The 19,716-nt window shown below is 37.6% G+C and overlaps 2 protein-coding genes and 1 pseudogene across 8 annotated transcripts; 1 reads left to right on the top strand and 2 right to left on the bottom strand.

The window, feature by feature from the left end:
* The window catches only part of LOC108989092, a 43,610-nt pseudogene extending 34,036 nt beyond the window's left edge, over positions 1-9,574 (top strand).
* LOC118343732 (cyclin-dependent kinase B2-1-like) lies at positions 600-1,701 on the bottom strand. The gene is made up of 2 exons (XM_035693166.1): positions 1,491-1,701; positions 600-649 (listed from the first exon to the last, which is right to left on the bottom strand). Exons 1-2 carry the CDS (start codon positions 1,687-1,689, stop codon positions 624-626), a joined length of 225 nt encoding a protein of 74 aa, XP_035549059.1. The 5' UTR covers positions 1,690-1,701; the 3' UTR covers positions 600-623.
* A 4,319-nt stretch (positions 9,575-13,893) lies between the features above and the next one.
* On the bottom strand, positions 13,894-19,716 carry LOC108989090 (protein PIN-LIKES 3-like). 7 transcript variants are annotated; one of them, XM_018962581.2, is made up of 11 exons: positions 19,651-19,716; positions 18,902-19,072; positions 18,731-18,810; positions 18,320-18,444; positions 17,588-17,709; positions 16,902-17,162; positions 16,151-16,243; positions 15,257-15,357; positions 14,710-14,762; positions 14,418-14,603; positions 13,894-14,237 (listed from the first exon to the last, which is right to left on the bottom strand). In XM_018962581.2, the coding sequence occupies exons 2-11, from the start codon at positions 19,034-19,036 to the stop codon at positions 14,113-14,115; spliced, it is 1,281 nt and encodes a 426-aa protein (XP_018818126.1). In that variant the 5' UTR covers positions 19,037-19,072; positions 19,651-19,716; the 3' UTR covers positions 13,894-14,112. The 7 variants fall into 7 exon arrangements, with proteins under 7 accessions (XP_018818126.1, XP_018818125.1, XP_018818124.1 ...); XM_018962580.2 differs by having other exon boundaries at positions 18,902-19,067; positions 19,651-19,712; XM_018962579.2 differs by lacking the exon at positions 19,651-19,716 and adding an exon at positions 19,287-19,531.

Here is a 19,716-nt window from a genome sequence, read left to right as displayed (position 1 = left end):
CATATCCATATGTTCAATTCACACATACATGTAATGACATTGAATCTAAAACATTAAATAAAAGATCACATGTAATATAAAATTATAGAATTAAAAAAAATAGCATGAATATAACCATATATTCACATGTAGTCACATTTAATCTAAAATATTAAATAAAAAATCACATGTAACATTTAAAACCCTCACCCAAACCAAAGAAAACTCGCACCCCATTGGTGCGCCTTGCTCCTTGGTTTAGTAGGTGGTCTTACCTAAGTGTGCCACTTTTTGTCCTCTTTTATTTGTGTTAAAAAAATGGGTGTAAACAGTGTTGGGCTGCAAAAAATGGCCATTTGATTTTATTTTTATTTAACAGAATGGCCTATTCGGCCCAAGCCCATTGTTTTTTTTTTCTTTTAAAAAACTAATGGGCCGAAGGGCCCAGCCCAGCCCAGACGACTTAGAAGTCATCTTCTTCTTTCAAATGGCTACTGGTCACGTGAAAAAAAAATAGAGGACAAACAAAAATGGCACTCAGATTTCAAGCATGTGCAAGAAAAAAAATATATGAATCGGAAGCAATTATAAAAGCTCTGATACCAATGTAAGAAAATACAGTAGAAAAATACCTCAATCTCAACTTATAAAATTGCTCCACAAGTTTCTCCTGATTGATAAATAATACATAAAATTAGAGTAACACTTAATAAATTCACAATCTAAATATTTTATCAATAAAGAACAAAAAGAGAAAAAACTTTTATGTATTTTAGATAATTCTAAAAAATAATTAAGGAGAGTTATATATAGTACACCCCTCACGGCTGGCCAGCCTTCAATTGACATTTAAATGGCAGTAACGTTACAAGTAAGTAACGCCATGAGTTAGACACGGGAGAGGAGGGAGGGGTCAGCCCCACGTGGGCGCCCCTCCATTCAACAAAAACTAAGACCTCTTAAGCAATAGAAAGAAATGGAAGAGAGATTAAATTAAAAAAAAAAAAAATGTAATTTGGAAAGAAACTGATCCTGTATAGCATAAGAAAAATAAATCTAATGCTAGACTACACCCATTACAAATCAATAAACAGACAATAAGTTCAAGATACGTAAGATTGGAAGTGGAAAATTCTATAAATATTTGCACAAAAGAGTAAAAAGCTACAAGGAACATGCTCAAGAAAGAAGATCGACTTTAGAAAACCAACACGAAACAGGTACCACTATTTTGCAAACACAACCCAAAGAAGAGAGGATCAAATCACAGCAACAAAGAAGTTGCAAGCCAAAGAATTAACTGACGAAATAAACCCCCTAAAAAAAATCAAATCTCCATGGAAATGAAACGCTAGATACCAGCTAGAACCCCCATCACAATAAACTATTTTACGAACCACAGAAATAAAACTCAGGACTTAAAAAGTTAACATTAAACATATATTAAGAATTGATTGAAAGGGAACCGAGAAGCGGGATTGTCAAAAAATAGAGAAACAAACAGAGTATACCTGGCGACATGGGGATCGCGGGAGAGCATGCGGAGGATGGAAACCTCGCGGAGAGTAGTGGGAGGGGGACGCCTTCCTCGTCCTCGTGGAGGCTAGTCTTCTTCAGGGCCACGATATTCCCGGTCGCCTTCTCTTTCGCCCTGTACACCTTCCCGTACGTCCCTTCTCCTACCTTCTCTAGCTTCTGGTATGCATCCATGGCAGACAGACACTACAGTCCTTACCCCTCCTGCTCCCTCCATTTTCTCTCCCGTGTCTCTTTCAAACGGCTAGTCGTGTGCAAGAAGGTGTGAATCCAAAATGAGAAATATACACAAGACTTGGGGAGTAGGCGAGAGGCGCTCTATGTTCCCGTTGAGGCAACGACTACAGATTTAAAATTCAAATTCATGCCAGAGGTAAATTAAAAATAAAAAATAAAAAAGTTTAATTGTGCCCGGTTTTGTATATATATATATTTTTTATATTTTTACAAATTAAACTCTAGATTTTCAACTTTTATAAAATTAATATTTAAATTCTAAAAAAAACAAAATTAAATATTTACATCAATCTCTTATTACAAAAAATTGATAAAGTTTTCAACTAATTACAATTTTTTTTAAAGTTTATATATTAATTTTGTAAAAATTAAAAGTCTATGCATCAATTTGTTAAACGTAAAAATTTGGATGTTGAGTTTCTAATTAATTAATATAAAAACCATACTTATGTTTGCAAAGACAACCTCTATATTTTTTTAAATAGACCTTTTAACTCTTTTTTTTTTAAATCAAATTAGTGCCGCTGCTAAAAATTTATTTATACTTTATGACAACAAATATCATTACTCGTAACATTCTAGCCTTAATTTCATTTTGTTCTTGTTGGCCCAAAACTTGTGATGAACAATTGTCTTGACATGATATTCTATTTAAAGTATAGTATCCTAAAATTGTTTGTAACACCTCATATTTTAGTGTATTTTTAATTGAAAGATTATTTGTTATTAATTTAAAAATTTATTCTCTTGTTTTAAAATTAGTTGGATTTTTAGTGGGTTTATTTTTATGATTTTAATTTTGTGAAAATTATTCTGAAGTGCTTTTTTTTTATAATTGATTACTGTAATACATTTAAATTGTTTTTCATATTAAATTAACTTATTGTTGGGTTTAATTATTTATTTTCATTTTAATCATTACGTTTGAATTATTTTATTTTATTTGCTGTTTTAAAATCTTTTCTGTTGGATCATTTTTGTGACCCAAGATATGAGGTTTGGACCTCATTTCTTTCCTTACATTTTCTTTTTCCTCTTTTCTTTTTCTTTTTTTTTTATTTTTTTATTTTCCTTCTTTTTCTTTTCTTTTTTTCTCCTCTCCTCTCCCGCGCACCGCACGACTCTCCCCCTCCCTCTCTCCGTCCGTTCCTTCATCCACCCAGCCCTGCCTCCTCGCGACACCGCCCGGCCCACCGTCCTCCCCAGCCACTGGCGACCACCCCCTGTAATCTCAGCCCCAACCGCGCCGTCGTTAGCTCCCACGCGCATCACCAAGCCGCGGCACTCCTTGCGCCGTTGCGCCGCCATCGTGCCACCTCCAGCCACCATCTTCTCACCACATCATCATCAACTTCCTAGCAACCCAATGGACCCATCCCCACCTCCGATCTGTCACCGGTGAAGCCCCACCATCAACATTTTCTTTTTGGATATTTTAGCCTTCGACCGCCCTCTACTCCGCCACCCACGGCCAACCACCACCACCACTAGCTTCACCAACATTCTTAAGTCCTACCCTATCAATCTCGGGTCTTCGTGTACACCTGTTGAAAAGTGGGTTTTTGAGACCCACGGCCACAGTGCATTTGGCACTATTTTGTTGCTGCGTTGCCGCTTCTAGTACCTCCGTGATCTTTCAAAACTTATATTATAGCATTGTAAGTATTTTTTTCAAAGAACTTTTGAGATTTAAATGTATTTCTGCACTAATTCATATTTACTGTGAATTTGTTGGTTGTGCCGGACTGAGTCCGAGGAGTAAGAGGGTCGGTTGGATTGGATGATGGAATTGTTTGTGTGAGATTGGTTTATGCTATGAAATTTGTTGGCTGTGTCGGGTTTAAATATTGGTGTTTTGAGTTTGACGTTAGTCATGGTGAATATTGGTGATTTTTAGGAAGTGATGATATAATTTGAGATTATGAGAGTTTTAAGTTTTGAGATATTAAAATAGGTTATTTTAGAAGTTTAGGATTAAATATTAAAATCCGTGATTGATTGAAAACTTACGGAAATTATGTTATTATTTTTATAGGTGGCGATTTATATTCGACTCGACATTTTTTTAGGAAAATTCTGAAAAGCTAAGTTGTCCAGGTAAGCGGGGTTCATATGTTAGGTTTTATACAAGTTAATAAGACTAAGGTTGATTTTATGAAAACTTGCATATTTTGTGATATGATGAGAACTTGTGAAAACAAAGATCAACCTCGGTCGCTTATCTGCATTATTCATCAAATCTGTGTGAAAAAAAAAATGTTCTGACATGCATTGTGTAGACATGAGCTAAATTCTATCATGTGTTTTTCTGAAATCTAAAAAAGGGAGCGATATTGAGAATATGGAAAATTGTACATTTATTTGGAAAGATGTTCTGGCTTTTGTTCTCAGTGTGTGTAAACTGTCTGATTCTGTTTTGGTACTCTGTATTATTTTGATATAACATCTGAAAACCTTTGGCATGGTGTACTAGTATTTGTATCTGACTCTGTCTCTGCTCTGCTCTGTTATGCTCTGCTCTGTTTGGGTTGGTACCAACTTCTCTGTCTCTGAGTGCACCCACTTTGGAAACAAAGTGGTTTTATTGTGGTCTTTCCTGTGTGCACACTCGGGGCTCCGAGAAGAATAAAGGAAAGATTTCACCTCTGTCTCTGCCTGGTTTGGCCACCGGGGTTAGCACAACCCTACCACGGGGGTGAAACATGGTCTCTGCTCTGTTTGATGCTCTGTTTTGATCTGATGATGATACTCAGTTTATGTTATGCCAAAGTATTATGGGTTTTACGTGTCTTAAAACCATCGCTCTGTTACTTTTGAAAATATGTTCCGCTCTGCATGATAACTCAGGAAAATGTTTTGTTCTGCATGCTATACTTTGTAAATGCTCATGTTTGCACGCTAGCATATATCCTCTACTTACTGAGTTGTTGATAACTCACCCCCTATCTTCATAATATTTTTCAGATGATGTGGAGAGTCCAACTGAGGACCTGGATTAGATTGGTGAGCATGTTTAAGCTGGGAGATGATGTTAGAAGAAGGAATTCTGATGTCTTAATGTCTTTTAGATTTAATTATATCTTGGGCTTGGGTTTAGTAAGACTTTTGAAGTTATTAATTTGGTTTGTTATAACTACCAAGAGATTTTGGACTCCTTAGTTTATTTTGCTACAGTAATAACTTTGTAGAGTTTCAATGTGGTTATTTAGAGTACTTGAGATTGAGTTTTACTAATAAAGTTTTAGATTTTTATTTTAGTTGTGTTGGGAAACATGTTCTTAAGTGATAGGTAGTAATTCTCCGAGCCAACCGGTTTTGGGACGTTACATTGTTGATGATAGCAATTTTATCTATTGGATGAATATAAGTGTTATAACCATAAAAATATTTCATAAAAATAAATTCACAAACTAACATGACTTCATATGATATGTTAGATCTATTTTACAATAAAAAAAATTACAATCTAATATACCACATCAAAACCACGTCACTTATATATTTACTTTTGTAAAATCTATTTGTGGTTAAAACATTTTTCTTGTACCAAAGTCTTGTGCAAAGAATATATATAAATAAATGCAATTAGATAATATCCTTACATACCGAAATGTGTGTGTGTGTGTAATATCCATTCTTTGCGTGTTGTGGTGAAATGACATCCAAGAGTATAGTTGCCGATTTAAACAACGAGGATAAATTGGATGGGGAGAATAACGACATTTGGCATCGCAAGATCCAATATGTCTTAGATGAGTAAGAGGTATTGGAGGCCTTATCTCACTCCCTTACAGATCTTAGTCTAGCTGCTCTTTAAGCGTCTAACCCGATTTCCTCTATTTGCACGCCTCCAAGACATCAAAGAGGATCTCGCATCTGGCTAACTACATGCTACATGGATGGTGGGGTAACCCATGCATAGTCCTCTCAATGAACCTCATCTTAGTTCCCTCTAAGGCGACATATCTTTGTGTCAACCGACTTATCCCTTTGGACAAGTACCTAGGGACATAATATATTATCTTTACTCGTTACTTAAGCGCTAGAGGCGATCGCTCGTGTGAGTGAGCTGATCTAAGCCTGTTGACATATCTTGTGTGTGTATTAGAAAAAACAATACGATAAAAACAAGAACTGAATCATATTGTATTAATATCCCAAAGGAAATGTTACATCTCAATGTCATTTGAAACACAAATTACATTTACAGTTTACGCAGTCCTAGATTTCTAACATGAGCCTCAAACAAATCTCTTGCTATAGGCTTCATTAAGGGATCAGCAACCATGCGACTCGTAGAAAGTTGTTTCAGAACCACTTCTTTTTGCGCTACCATGTCTCTGATATAGTGATATCTTATATCTATGTGTTTGGTTCTTTCATGATACTTTAAGTCCTTAGCATATACAAGAGTTGTCATGCTATTGCAGAATATTATCATCGGATCTGAAATATCCGTGTCAATATCTAAATGCTTGAGGAACCTCTGTAACCAAATAGCTTCTTAAACTACTGCAAAACAAGCTATGCATTTTGCCTCAATGGTGGATAAAGCTATACATGGTTGTTTCTTGCTGTTCTATGTAATAGCGCCTTTGTTGAGCAGAAAGACATACCCAGTGATTGATTTGAGTTCATCTAGGTCACTGCCCCAATCGTCATCACTGTAATCTCTTAGCTGTAAATTTGAACCCTGATAGCACAGCACGTAGTCCGCAGTTCTCTTGAGATATCGCATAATCCTCTTAACTACTTTCCAGTGAGTCAGTTCGGGGTTATATTGAAATTTACTCACTAAGCCAACTGTATAGCATATATCAGGCCGAGTACACATCATTGCATACATCAGACTATCCACAACATTAGCAAAAGGGACACAGACCATCTTTTCCTTTTCGCTTTGAGTCTTAGGATATCTTTGAACAAGTTCTCTCTTCTTGCAACAGGAGTTTCAATGAGTTTATATCCACTCATTAGGAAGCATTGAGAACTTTCTTTATGTAATTTTGTTACGACAAACACAAAAATCTCTTTGAGTGATCTCTATAGATCTTAACTCCTAAAATGTATTCTGCCTCATTCATACTAGCTAGAAATGATAAAGGGTGGATAGTCGCCACAAAAGAATAGTTATGTTGACAACATAATGAAACTCTTCTTGGACCTTTTGACATAGACACAATGGTCCTCCATGATCATCGTAAACCCATTCGAGAGAATGGATCGATGGAATTTGAGGTACCATTGTCTAGATGATTACTTTAGGTCACATATAGATCGTTTGAGCTTGCACACTTTGCGCTCTTAACCTTTGACCACAAAACTCGTTGGTTGATCCATATAGATCTCCTCATCTAGTTCTCTATTAAGAAATGTTGTCTTAACATCTATTTGGTAGAGTTCTAAATCCATGTTTGCTATTATAGATAGAATCAGGCGAATTGAGGCAAACCTCACCACTGGTGAAAAAGTTTTCTCATTGTCTATACCCTCCAGTTGGGTATATCTTTTCGCCACTAAGCAAGCTTTGTACATTTCTATTAATCCATCCGACTTGCGCTTGACCTTTAGAACCCATTTGTTCCCAATAGCCTTGCATCTTTGAGAAAAAGAAATCCATCGTAGCATGTGCTTCATACTACATGTGCTTATTCGACCATATGAGTAAGTGAGTAAAAGGTTTCCCTCTTTCTCACTATGTGAGTCTCATTTTTTAAAAAAATATCATTTACTTTTGACTATGTCACAAGATAGAGGTTGTGATGTCTGCTACTTTGGTATATTGGCTATGGCCATGATTGATACGGTCTAAAGAGGCATTGCTGGTAAAGCGGTTCGACCAAAATTGAGTGATATGAGTGCAAAGGAAAGGCTCTTTGATATTGTATCTTCAATAGTATTTGCTGACGTCAAACTATGATGCTACATCTTGGCAGCAGCTAAGGTTGTGAACACATTGAAATGATTTGGAGGTAGTCAATCATTGTTCTGAGTTTTTTAACTCAAAAGGGTTCAAAATGCTTGATCTTGATGCGTTACTTGTTTGTAAAGGTCATGCATTATAATCAAGTAACGCATCAGCCAGTCTGCATCTCTCTAATGTTCTCAATCTTATTCATACAAGTAAATAGGTCGTGCGACCACCAAGTACATCTGTAGAAAGGTAGGAGTACATACGCCAAATCTCTCACAAAGAAGACCAGCATAATAACATCCCTAAAGTGTCTAGTCATGTCTTAGACACTTTAGGGATGTCCATTTAAATGGCAATTGAAGGCTTATATAACCCCCCCCCCCCCCCTCAATTGTTTTTTGGAACTATCTAAAATATACAAAAACTCTCTCTTTTTTCTCTCTATTGATAAAATATTTAGGCTGTGCATTTGTTGTGTTACTTTAGTTTTATATAGTACACTTTGTCACTAAGAGGAAACGCTTGAGATTTATCAATTTGGAGGAACTTGTGGAGCAATTTTATAAGTTGAGCTTGAGGTATTTTTCCGTTGTATTTTCTTACAGTTTTTTAATTAAACAACGCACCCAACATGTTGAATGATGTCAAACAAGGTCAAAACAATGAAAGGAAGACAATACTCTACCTGGTCTTCGAGTACATGGAAACTGATCTAAAAAAATTTATCCAGAGTTTCTGTCAAACCGGAGATAACATTCTTGCCAAAACCGTCAAGGTAAATGAATGATTCTGAATCACTGATTTATGGTCGTTTTCCCTCCATCATAGTTACAAATGTTTTTGGGGGATATTTATGAAAAGTTTAATGTTCCAACTTTGCAAGAGTGTTGCTTTTTGCCATGGTCATGGAATCCTACACAGGTAATTTTTCGACTTAATTTTTCCTTCAAAACGAATCGTTATAAATGAGCAAACTAGAATGATAGACTCTTTCTCTTTACTGTTTTTATGTTAAAAGGATTTGAAACCTCATAATCTCTTGATGGACCCAAAGACAATGATGCTTAAGATAGCAGACCTTGGACTGGCTCGAGGCTACACTGTTCCAATCAAGAAGTATACTCATGAGGTAAAATCATGTTTTCTCATGTATGTCTTTATGTTTATCTCAAGTTCTCTTAACTAAATCATAAGAAAAAACTGTGCCTAATTGTTGTTCTAGATATTGACTCTTTGGTATAGAGCTCTAGAAGTCCTTCTAGGGTCTACCCATTACTCAACCGTAGTAGATGGTGGTTTGTTGGCTGTATATTTGGTAAAAGATCCTTATTTTAGTGAAATTGGTTTGATCCTCAATTAAATTTGTTCGTTACCATATCAAACATTTATTTTAGTTTATTTATTTCATCTTAGTTGTAGCTGAGCTCATCACAATGCAAGCACTGTTTCAAGGAGATTTTGAACTGCAACAGCTCTTTCACATATTCAAGTTTAGTGATGTAGTATCCACTCTCAATGCGTCACCCTGGCTTCTGTATTCGTGTGCCACTGTATTTTTTTTTTCTGGGTTTTTATGCAGGTTATTAGGTACCCCAAATGATGAAATGTGGCCTGGGGTAAGCAACCTAACACATTGGCACAAGTACCCCCAATGGAGACCCAAACATCTTTCAACAGTTGTTCCTAACTTGGATAAGGATGGACTGGATCTGTTATCTGTAAGTTGGACCTAATACCACTTCAATTGGCCATGCAATGGTTGCTCTAGACAAAAAGATGTAATAATTGACATGCTTAAGATGCTGTGTTTGGTAGTAAATGTTGCAGTATGAGCCCTCCATGTGGATCTCAGCAAAGAAAGCTATGGAACATCCTTACTTCAATGATCTGGATAAGGACTCACTTTGAACAGAAAGCTACCTGGATGGGAAATCTTTCCGCTGGATATTAACAGAAATTTTATAGAAAACCAAATTTGTTTTATGTTTCAAGCTCTAGAGACGGAATGTGTAACTGGTGGGTAGACTGGAAAAGATGTTGGATCGTGTTTGCGTGCTTTACCTACGTTGATCAATTTTGTGAAAGGATGAACATGGGTTTTTAGGAGGAACCTACCTCTACAAACATTAGTTTGTGAATAATTGTCTGATAACTTTATTGATAGCATCATTACATACTTATAGTCAACTTTTGCATACAAGGAAACATATGAAATAAATCGTAATCGATTTGTTCCGAAATATGCAAGTTTGCCTCTTCAAACAATTATTCTCTAGCCCAAAAATACCCTTAGTTGCCAAATAAGATATTTCCAAGTAGGATGTTAGACTTCCGTATCATTCCTCCCTTTCTTCAAAACTTTCCTTGTCCTCGAGAAAACATTCCAGAAATTGCACCTTGATTGCTGCTTGGTTTTCCTAGGTGGCTTCTTCTGGGCTGCTGTTGTGATACCTCATATGATATTGATAAGGGTTGGTGGTGTATGTGATCCCACATTGCTTGGGAATGAGAAGTTCTTGCTTTTTATAAGGTTCCAATGAGGCTCCAATTGTATCATTGACTAGTCATTTTGAAGTATAAGTCATGTGGTTTGGGCCTTCCATTGGAGCGTTACAGCTGCCACTCCAATGGACGAGGACTTCCGCTCTATTCCCTTGGCCACGATATGATAGGACGACTTGCAGTGCGATCGGTGGTGAGCTGAGCACTGATTCTGGAAGCTCCATGGATGACATCGCCTTGTTGCCTAATTTTATGTTGAAGAGAGACATGTGAAACATGAGGTGGACACACAAGCCAAGAGGAAAATCCAATCGATAGACCACTTGCCCAATACGTTCTAGAACCTTGAATGGCCCGTAGTACTTGGCGAAAAACTTCCTATTAGTCCTTCTCTCCACTGTGTTCTGCCTATACTGTTGTAGTCGCACGTAGACTAAGTCGCCTGGTTGGAAGCTCCTTTCTTAATGCCCCTGATCATAGCTAATCTCTATCCGTAAGTGTCTGAACTACTGCCTCCACCTTGTTGTTCCTTGCACATATGAAACCAGGGTTGGGGGCTTTCGGCCATAAACCACTTCGTAAGGGGTCCGATCAGTGCTGGAGTGTGTGCTGGTATTATAGACGTACTCTACCCATGGTAGCCATTTAACCCACACCGTTGGGGTGTCGCTAATGAAGCATCGTAAGTACATATCTAGCATGCAGTTAACCACTTCGGTTTGCCCGTCTGTTTGCGGATGATAAGAAGAGCTAAAATTGAACTTGATGCCTTGTAGCTGGAAAAGCTCAAGCCAGAATTTGCTAGTAAAAGTTGAATCACGATCACACACAATGGATGTTGGTAGTCCATATAACTTGAACACATTTTTTAAAAAAATTTGAGCCACCATTGTTGCCGTAAATGGGGTGCTTGAGAGGCACAAAGTGAGTGAATTTCGATAGTCAATCCACCACCACAAAAATAACATTTTTTCCATGTGAATTGGGAAGCCTAGTTATGAAATCCATGGATATGTCTGACCACATAGCAACAGGAATGGACAACTGTTGGAGGAGACCTACGGATTTGGTGTGTTCACTCTTGTGTTGTTGACATATATCGCACTCTCATATGAACACCTTCATGTGAGTCCTTACCCTGGGCCAATAAAAAATTGCTTTGAGCCGCTACCACGTTTTGTGAAAACCCTCATGGGTGTCGACATGGAACTCGCTGAGAATAGGTTGTATGAGGGGAGAGTTGGCCTTTTTAAGTAAATCCAATCCCTGTAAAAAATAAGTCCAGACTTGAAACTCCATGGTCCAATGGCTTCTCCAGCTTGGATTTTTTTCGCCAATGTTTTCAAGTCCGGTTTATTTATAACTTCCTCTTTTATGGCCTCTGTCCAATTGGGAATTGGCCTACTAACAGCAAAAACTTCTCCTTGTTCCAGTGGTTCTTCCTCACGTCGAGATAGGTTGTCCACTGTGAAGTTATCCCGTCCCTTTTTATATTCTATCACGAAGTCATAGCCCATTAATTTAATGAGCCATTTTTGCCGGACCTTCTTGGCTATGGTTTGATTCCACAAGTGCCTTAAACTTTTGTGATCCATTCGGACGATGAATTTGCTATCAAGTAAATATGGCCTCCATTTTCGGATGGCTGCCACCACGCCATGACTTCCTTCTCATAAGTGGACCAGCTCAAGTTTCGACCTTTGAGTGTCTTGCTAAAGTACGCCACATGCCTTCCCTCTTGCATGAGCACTACCCCCAAGCCAAATTCGGAGGTGTCACATTCTACCACAAATGGTATGGAGAAATTCGGAAGTGCCAAAACAAGGCGCATTGTCATGGCTTACTTGAGTTGAAGGAAAGCAGATTCGGCTTATTCATTCCAATTGAAGGCCTCTCTTTTAGCAGTTGTGTCAAGGGTCCCGCAATCTACCCATAGTTGTAGATAAATTTTCAATAGTAGTCTGTCAATCCAAGAAACCCGCGAAGAGCTTTAAATAAAATTCGGCTGGGGCCATTTGATCATTGCCGCAACCTTCTCTGGGTCCATGGCAACCCCACGTTCGGATATCATGTGTCCCAAATAACTCACTTGTCCTTGTCCAAATTGACACTTGTCCATCCTTACAAACAATTTGTTAGATTGCAACATGCCTAATACAACCTTGAGATGCGATAAATGGTCCCCCCAATTTCGACTATATATTAATGTCATCGAAAAAAATCAGCACATACCTTCGCAATACGGGCTTGAAAATTTCGTTCATGAGGGACTGAAAGATTGATGGGGAGTTGGTGAGTTCGAATGGCATAATGAGAAATTTGTAATGCCCATGGTGAGTGCAGAACGCCATTTTCTCTATGTCCGAAGTGTGCATCTTAATCTGGCAATAGCTCGAGCGAAGATCCAACTTCAAAAGAATTTTGGCCCCATTTAACTCGTCCAACAGCTCATCAATGATGGGTATCGAAAAGTTATCATTTACCGTGATTTGGTTGAGGGCATGTAGTCCACGCAAAGCCACCATGATCCATCCTTTTTTTAACCATTAACACCGGCAACGAGTAAGGGCTGTTATTGGGCCGCACAGCTCCCGATTGCAGCAAGCTGGTGATCAACTTTTCAATTTCTCCCTTGATATAGTGCGGATAGCGGTAGGGCCTCACATTCACTGGTCCTGAGCCTGGCTTCAATGGGATTTGATGGTTGTGGGATCGGTCAGGTGGGAGCCCCGTAGGCTCGGAAGAAACACCCTCGTACTCATGCAATAACCGGTCTAGATGGAATGGAATGGCTGTAGGACCTGCAAAATTAGCACCCAGATTAATTGAAAACATGGTAGCTGGTGCACTGATCTTCCTGGGGTCAGTGGGAAGTAACTGGCAGAGGAGGCCATCCTTCTTCTGGATTAATTCCCTAGTTGCTACTCCCCCTTAAACCACCTTATGCATCGGCCCCTTAATCCCCTCCAACTCCAATCGGCTTCCCTTGTATTCAAAACTCATCACAAGTTTTGTAAAATCCCACCATATTGGCCCCAATGTGTGCGACCACTAAGTGCCTAGGACAGCGTCACACCCTTCAATGGCTAGCAAGAGAAAATCAATGGGGAACATAGTACCACGGAAAATTATTTGGACCCCATCGCATCGACTGTTACAATCTAACTTCTCCCCATTTGTAACCATTAACTTCATCCCACGCGTACGTTGAAGTGACAAGCCCATGGCCTCCGCGGAGGAGGCATTCAAGAAATTGTGAGAACTTCCTGAGTCGAGAAGAACAGTGATGCCATGTCCCTTGATTACTCTAATCCAAATGGTTTGTGGCAACGTGGTTCCCACAATGGCACGCAGTGAGATCACAGGTTCCTCCTCCTAATTTGCCCACTCCATTTCCTCTTCTTCTCCCTCCATTCCTTCCTCATTCATATAAACTCCTTCGATCAAAAATAATTTTTTACAACGATGGTTGGGTACAAAGTTCTCATCGCAATCAGAGCAAAGTCCCTGTTGGAATATACAAACTCAAATTGAAGCTTTGGAGTTGAAGTCAAGCGAAGCTAAACAGAAAAGATCAAAAGACTGAATTTATAACCAGATCAGTTTGGCAATGATAAACTTCCGTATCATTTTATGACTGAATTTGTTCTAGATGTCATTGCACAGAATCCTCTTTAAAATGTTTTAATGAAAATATGGTTTTCTTATGGCTGTGTTAAACCAAATTTAATTTCACTAGTCTGAATTCCACAACTGATCAGAATATCTATGAATCTAATTTCACTAGTCTGATATTTAATCTGGTCCGACCTTCTTATTCCAAATACTACAACAACAACAAAAAAAAAAGTGCATATCTTTCCAAAATCTGTTGTAAGTCGCACATTCCATTAGACCGGAGACGATTTACAAGATAGTGGATGTATTTAATAAAAGCTGAGACTTCAAGCCACTAGCCACATGAAGACGGCTGACCATAGAGTAAGTGAAATCGAAGCCAACGCATAAGTCCACAACATGATCACAGAACATTCACTCTCTCCTGCTCCAAACAGTTGAGTGATGACTCCTGGCATTTGACATTAGAATTAAAAGGTTTAACAATGTCCAGATGCAAGTCAATTGAATAAGACTTCAAACAAATTCCAACTAAGTTTTTTGGTTTACGAATTATCAAAACATTCAAGATATTTTAAAGAACTATGGCAAAAATTTTCAAGCCACTTTATTTCTGAATGAACAGATTTACCTATGTTCATAGCAGGAGGAACTACATACTGGAGCAAGAGAATGAACCGGTACAATGGATCCGAGTGCACCAAACCAATTTGATGGGCACCTTTAATAATGAAAATCCCTGTCAAAGGCAGGGCAATATAACGAACGACTACAATGCCAATGATAAGGGATTTTCGAATTCCTTGGCCTTGCAAACCTGAAAGACAAAATATCAGTTGCAACTTCCCTGTTGCAAATGTGGCAAAAGTCCAACAGAAAGTTGGGCTTTGATGTCAAAAGATGATCCTCATATCAATTATTACCGTTGACAAGGTTTCCACCGATTATCAGAGTCATAGCTGCAATGGTTCCATCTCTGTAGTTGTGAAGAGAGTATTGGGAAACTTAGCAGCAAGGAGAAGTTGAACAACAAAAGATTCTCATTTTGTGAAATGTAACGATGCAAATAAATAAAATCCAATTTCTTGTTTGGCACTTCGTCTTTGGAGTAAAGTTCTTATTTCAGCAATTCAAAAATAAGAGAATCGTTTTTACTAATGAATCGATATCAAAATTATGCCATTCTGGATACCTTTCTATATATGCCTTTGCATGATATGATGCAATAGTTTGTATAGGTCATGGAGTAAGTACATTGTGCAGCAAGAGCGATTCATAATGCTCATTCACCCACTTTCACAATAAGCTCTAACAATATTTGAGGATTGAAAGTGCACCTTCAGATATAAAATGTGCTGAATTCTATAAACTCATTCAATTAACCAACAAATATCTATTACCTACATCCTGAAAAAAGATAAATGACTGATATATCCAGAGTTTAACAGATTTAGGGCATGAGTTTTATACCCCAACAAGAGGACGGAGTCTTGGATAACACGAAGAGGAGCACCTTCACCAATCATTAACTTTCGGATCTCGGGGACGAGTCCAATTGCAAACCCAACAATCTACACGAGAAAAGAGCATGAGGTCAATGTGTCCATAACTAAGCAAAAGTTTGGATTAAGTATACCAGACTCCCCACTAGCAAAGAAAAGCAGCACATTCCAAGTTTGGACATACTTGGGAGTCTAACATTCTGATGGGGGGACATAGGGTGTCCTCCAGATTGAAGGCACAGTGGCACCAAACATGAGACACATGCTTTTGTGAAATCACCACTTGTCCCAAAAGCTTAAGCTGATGAGAAGAGGTAGATTTTATCATTTTATATCTTAACACTCCCCCTCACTTGTGGGCCAGACTTCCCCTTAATGAGTAGGCCCAACAAGTGGAATATTTAATTAAATGGGGTAGAGTGTAGAGTCGGGGTTCGAACTCAGGACCTCTGCTCTGATACTATGTGAAATCACCACTTGTCCCAAAAGCTTAAGCTGATGGGAAGAGGTAGATTTTATCATTTTATATCTTAACAGCTTTCACATAATAGGTTATAATCTGATCACCTAGTGCTATTTCAAAGCTCCAATGAAGTTTATACATTCACCTAGGGCCAGGACGTAGCACATGGCATGTTATAGATGTGAAAAGTTATTCTATTTAGAAGTTGGAAACATAAGATATCTCATTCCTATAGTTGTATAACTCATTCTTCTATAAAATGCAAAGTACATCCACCAAGGAGAATGAAATTAGTTTTGTTTAGGAAAGTTAATTTAGATACCAGATCTACCCAAGGAAACGGTGCTAAAAGTACACGAAACGGGATTAGATGAAAACAAGCTTGCTCAATGGTCATACCGCTGCAATAGTTGAAGGGGCAAGTATTGCGTTCAGATCAGTTTTTCTGAACATCATTGATATTTTTTGCTTTACTTTATCTGTAACTGAAACCTGAAATTGAGTTCAATAAATAATGAAATCACAGAATACTTTCTCTTTTCTCTGAATGTGAATACTACAATAAACCATAAACCAGTGAAAGAATTTACTAGATCTACCATAATGAATCATACAGAAAAAAAGTAAAATCTTAACTATTTGGGAATGAAACATTATAAAAGAAAGTCATGCTAAGACAACTCTTTTTCTGCAAAAATAAGTTTGTTCTTCAAGTGCAGCCAACGGGGCTCCAAGACTGAGTCGGGTTGTCTAATATCCCAATTGACACCATCAACTCAATACCAGAATACCCCAAAAAGAAAAAGAGAGAGACATAATTTTCACATAATGTACCAATAAGAAGTAAAGCTCTCCGGTTGCTGCATGTCAAATAGAAGAAGAAATCGTCCCGTAAGGGACCTTTAACATGATACCAGGCGAATCTCATTATCTGTATTTGCAATTATTTTGCCAAATGAATTGTAAGTTTCAAAATTGTAGCTAAATACTGAAAGCCCCTTTCAGGCCTTTCCTAAGTTTGCATTTTGCAACAAGAATTCCTAAATTTGTTAGACAAGTGGGACAGTTTATAGCCAGGGTTGCAACTAGGATATGAAATAACGCCAAAGAATATTTAATGTAAGAAGTAATATACAGATAAAAAGCTAACCATATTGATGCTGGAGACAACCTCAGGTTTCTCTACAGATCTACTGCAGGGAACTGCACATTGATGATGTTCATTGTCCTCAGCTATCATATCCTTGGAGGAAGAAGGTAGCGGCTCTATGCAACTCTCTAGGACTGATGTGGAGGATTCTTTGGAAGGCATACTGATAGAGATTTCTCTTACTTCTGATCCTTTGGTGCTTCTCCTTGAAAATATCCGTATGATATTATACACGTAGGACCACAAATAAATGCTTCCTATCTGAAGTGTCACAGCAAACAATTACGAGAGTAGAAATCTACTTGGAAATTGGCCAATCATAGTTAAACAGGGTAAGATGTACTGAAACAAATGCTCACATTACATGTATTAGGACAACTAAATTCTAAACTGAAGGCGATAAATGTATACCATATGATTATTTAAAATCTCAATTGGATAAACTTTCTCTTGTATGAGATACCAACCATAATCGAACATTCTCAATTTATTAGGCTAGAGCCTTACTCAGACGATTTGATGGTGGTTATTATATAGTAAAAGTGGTTATAAACACCTTAAAACTCACAAGAAGCAACTAGCAAGATCATCTGATATCCTTCACACTTGGAATCCAAGCAAAATATTATAAATAACTTCAGAGTTCAGTCCAGAAAAAGAAATGAAATAAAAGGAAAGGGAAATACCGCCATTGAAAGTGAAACATAACCCATTCCATATGTTTGACAGACATCAGGTGCTCCAAATGGCCCTCCTTTTTCTTTACAAATAGACGGGATTATAATCAACAGAATGTTCCCTAAATTTCCTGTTCACATAAGGGGAAAAAGTGTGTCAATGATTTATAACGTAGTACATAATAGAATAATAGCACTTCATTGGATTACATCCTCGGATAAAATTAGAGTGTACTTTGAAGATGAAACGACACAGAATTTTTTTGGAAGTAATTACTTTAGCTATGTTTGCACCAAAGAAAATAAACAAACAAGTCATAAAAAATGTTGAGACAAAAAAAAATCCTGTTTATTGTTTCTTGTCAAGGTAATCAGCCTCTACAACCGCAACGACTCTGCTATGCATGGTTAAGTTAACCCACCATTGGTGCAATAAGTCAATGGTGAGTGAGGTTGATAAGCCTTCGAGGGTAATCCAGCTTTCGAAAGCCAGGTCAGAGCCTCCTCCAATGACTGATTAAACTTCTAATTGCAAAAGTGAGTAAGCAGGTGAAATCAAATCAAATCTTCCTTAAAAATTGCATTCTGTGTCCATCATCTTCCTTAATGAAAGGATTGCTACACTTCTGTCATCTAGTTATTTTGAACAATAAAGGAAAGGAAGTATCTATATCTATATCTTTATATAAACATATATCTTTACATACATATATATATATATATATTTATATATATGTTTACCTGCAGCGCAGCAACCCAATATGAGGCCTCTCAGGTGTGGAGGAGCTCTTGTCACTAGGATAACTATCCATCCAAGAATAGAGCCAATAATAAATGTGATGAGGATATTAATTGGCATAAACCACCTACACACCCAACCAAATTCACTTCAAAATACTAGAATTGTAATACTAAAAAAAGAATTGAATTTTTTTTCCAGTGAGCTTTGGCATAGATTAACAAAAACTCTATGTGCAGTCACTTTTGCGTATTTTTTATGAATTTCACTAATGTAATTGGCTGCATCACTTTTTTTAATAAAAAATAACTGTTTTGGCCAATTACATTAGTGAAGTGCCTAATGAGTATGTAAAAGTGACTTTATATATATAGCTGAACTCGTAGGTTAAATGGACTGAGAGCTGTAATCACATCTTAACCATGCTCGTGCTTGTTATTGTTTGTGCCAGGTAGGAGGCTACGAGGGCTGGACTGAATACATAGAATACAACCTGTTAACAAACAAAGAATACTTAGAGACTGCACAGTGCATTTAATCAATAATGCTTGTGAGACAACATAGAATTGAATCAACGAACTAACAGTATTTAAATGCTTCCTAGCATCTTCCCCCAAAATATCGATACTATCTCGAGCAAGATAAGCCCCAAGTCCGGTAATCAAGAGTAGTTTCAAGACTGGAATTGATGCTGTGATGAAGAGATGCAAAAGCTTCATGTTGAGATTCCCTCGCAATCTTGAAAACGACCTTCACTAACCATACCAAAAGCCAATATTATGAAAAATGCCTTGAGAGAGAGAGAGAGAGTTCAGATTAATTGACTGCTGTCTGAAACACGACTGATTCGAACAATAAAACGGAAAAATACCCAAAATGGCTAAATCATTCATACATATAACAAAATGCCAACACCTGCAGCTCGCTCGAACAAAAGGGGGTACAAAGGAATCACATGGAATTAATTACCCGATGGCTTATTTCAAAATTTTCTCGATTCTCACAAGGTAAAATCCCAGCTTCTATTGAACAAAACTTCATATCTAGTTCAAGTATCACAGGAACATTTGCTTGGAATAGCTGTGGAGGATTCATTTCTTTGTAAGATGGTCTAAAGATTAAAAAGGAAAACGATTACAGGCATGCACAAATAGTTATGTATCCAGCTTCTAGATTTTGAATTAAATATCGACTAAACAAACCAAAAGCTGCAACTCCACGTCGTTCTCAATCAAAACATTTATGGATTCCCAAACAGAATAAGTATTAACAAAGGTTGTATATATTGAGTATGAAACAAAACAGAAAACTTGAAACATGTCATGAGTCCAACCAGCTAACTCTTCTACACGAGAGAGACACCTCAAAAGAACCTCCTTTTTCCTCGGCTCTATGTCAT

The sequence above is a fragment of the Juglans regia genome, chromosome 8 (genome assembly GCF_001411555.2).
Source record: "Juglans regia cultivar Chandler chromosome 8, Walnut 2.0, whole genome shotgun sequence".
NCBI lineage: Eukaryota > Viridiplantae > Streptophyta > Magnoliopsida > Fagales > Juglandaceae > Juglans > Juglans regia.
This window is presented reverse-complemented; position numbering and strand designations above follow the sequence as displayed.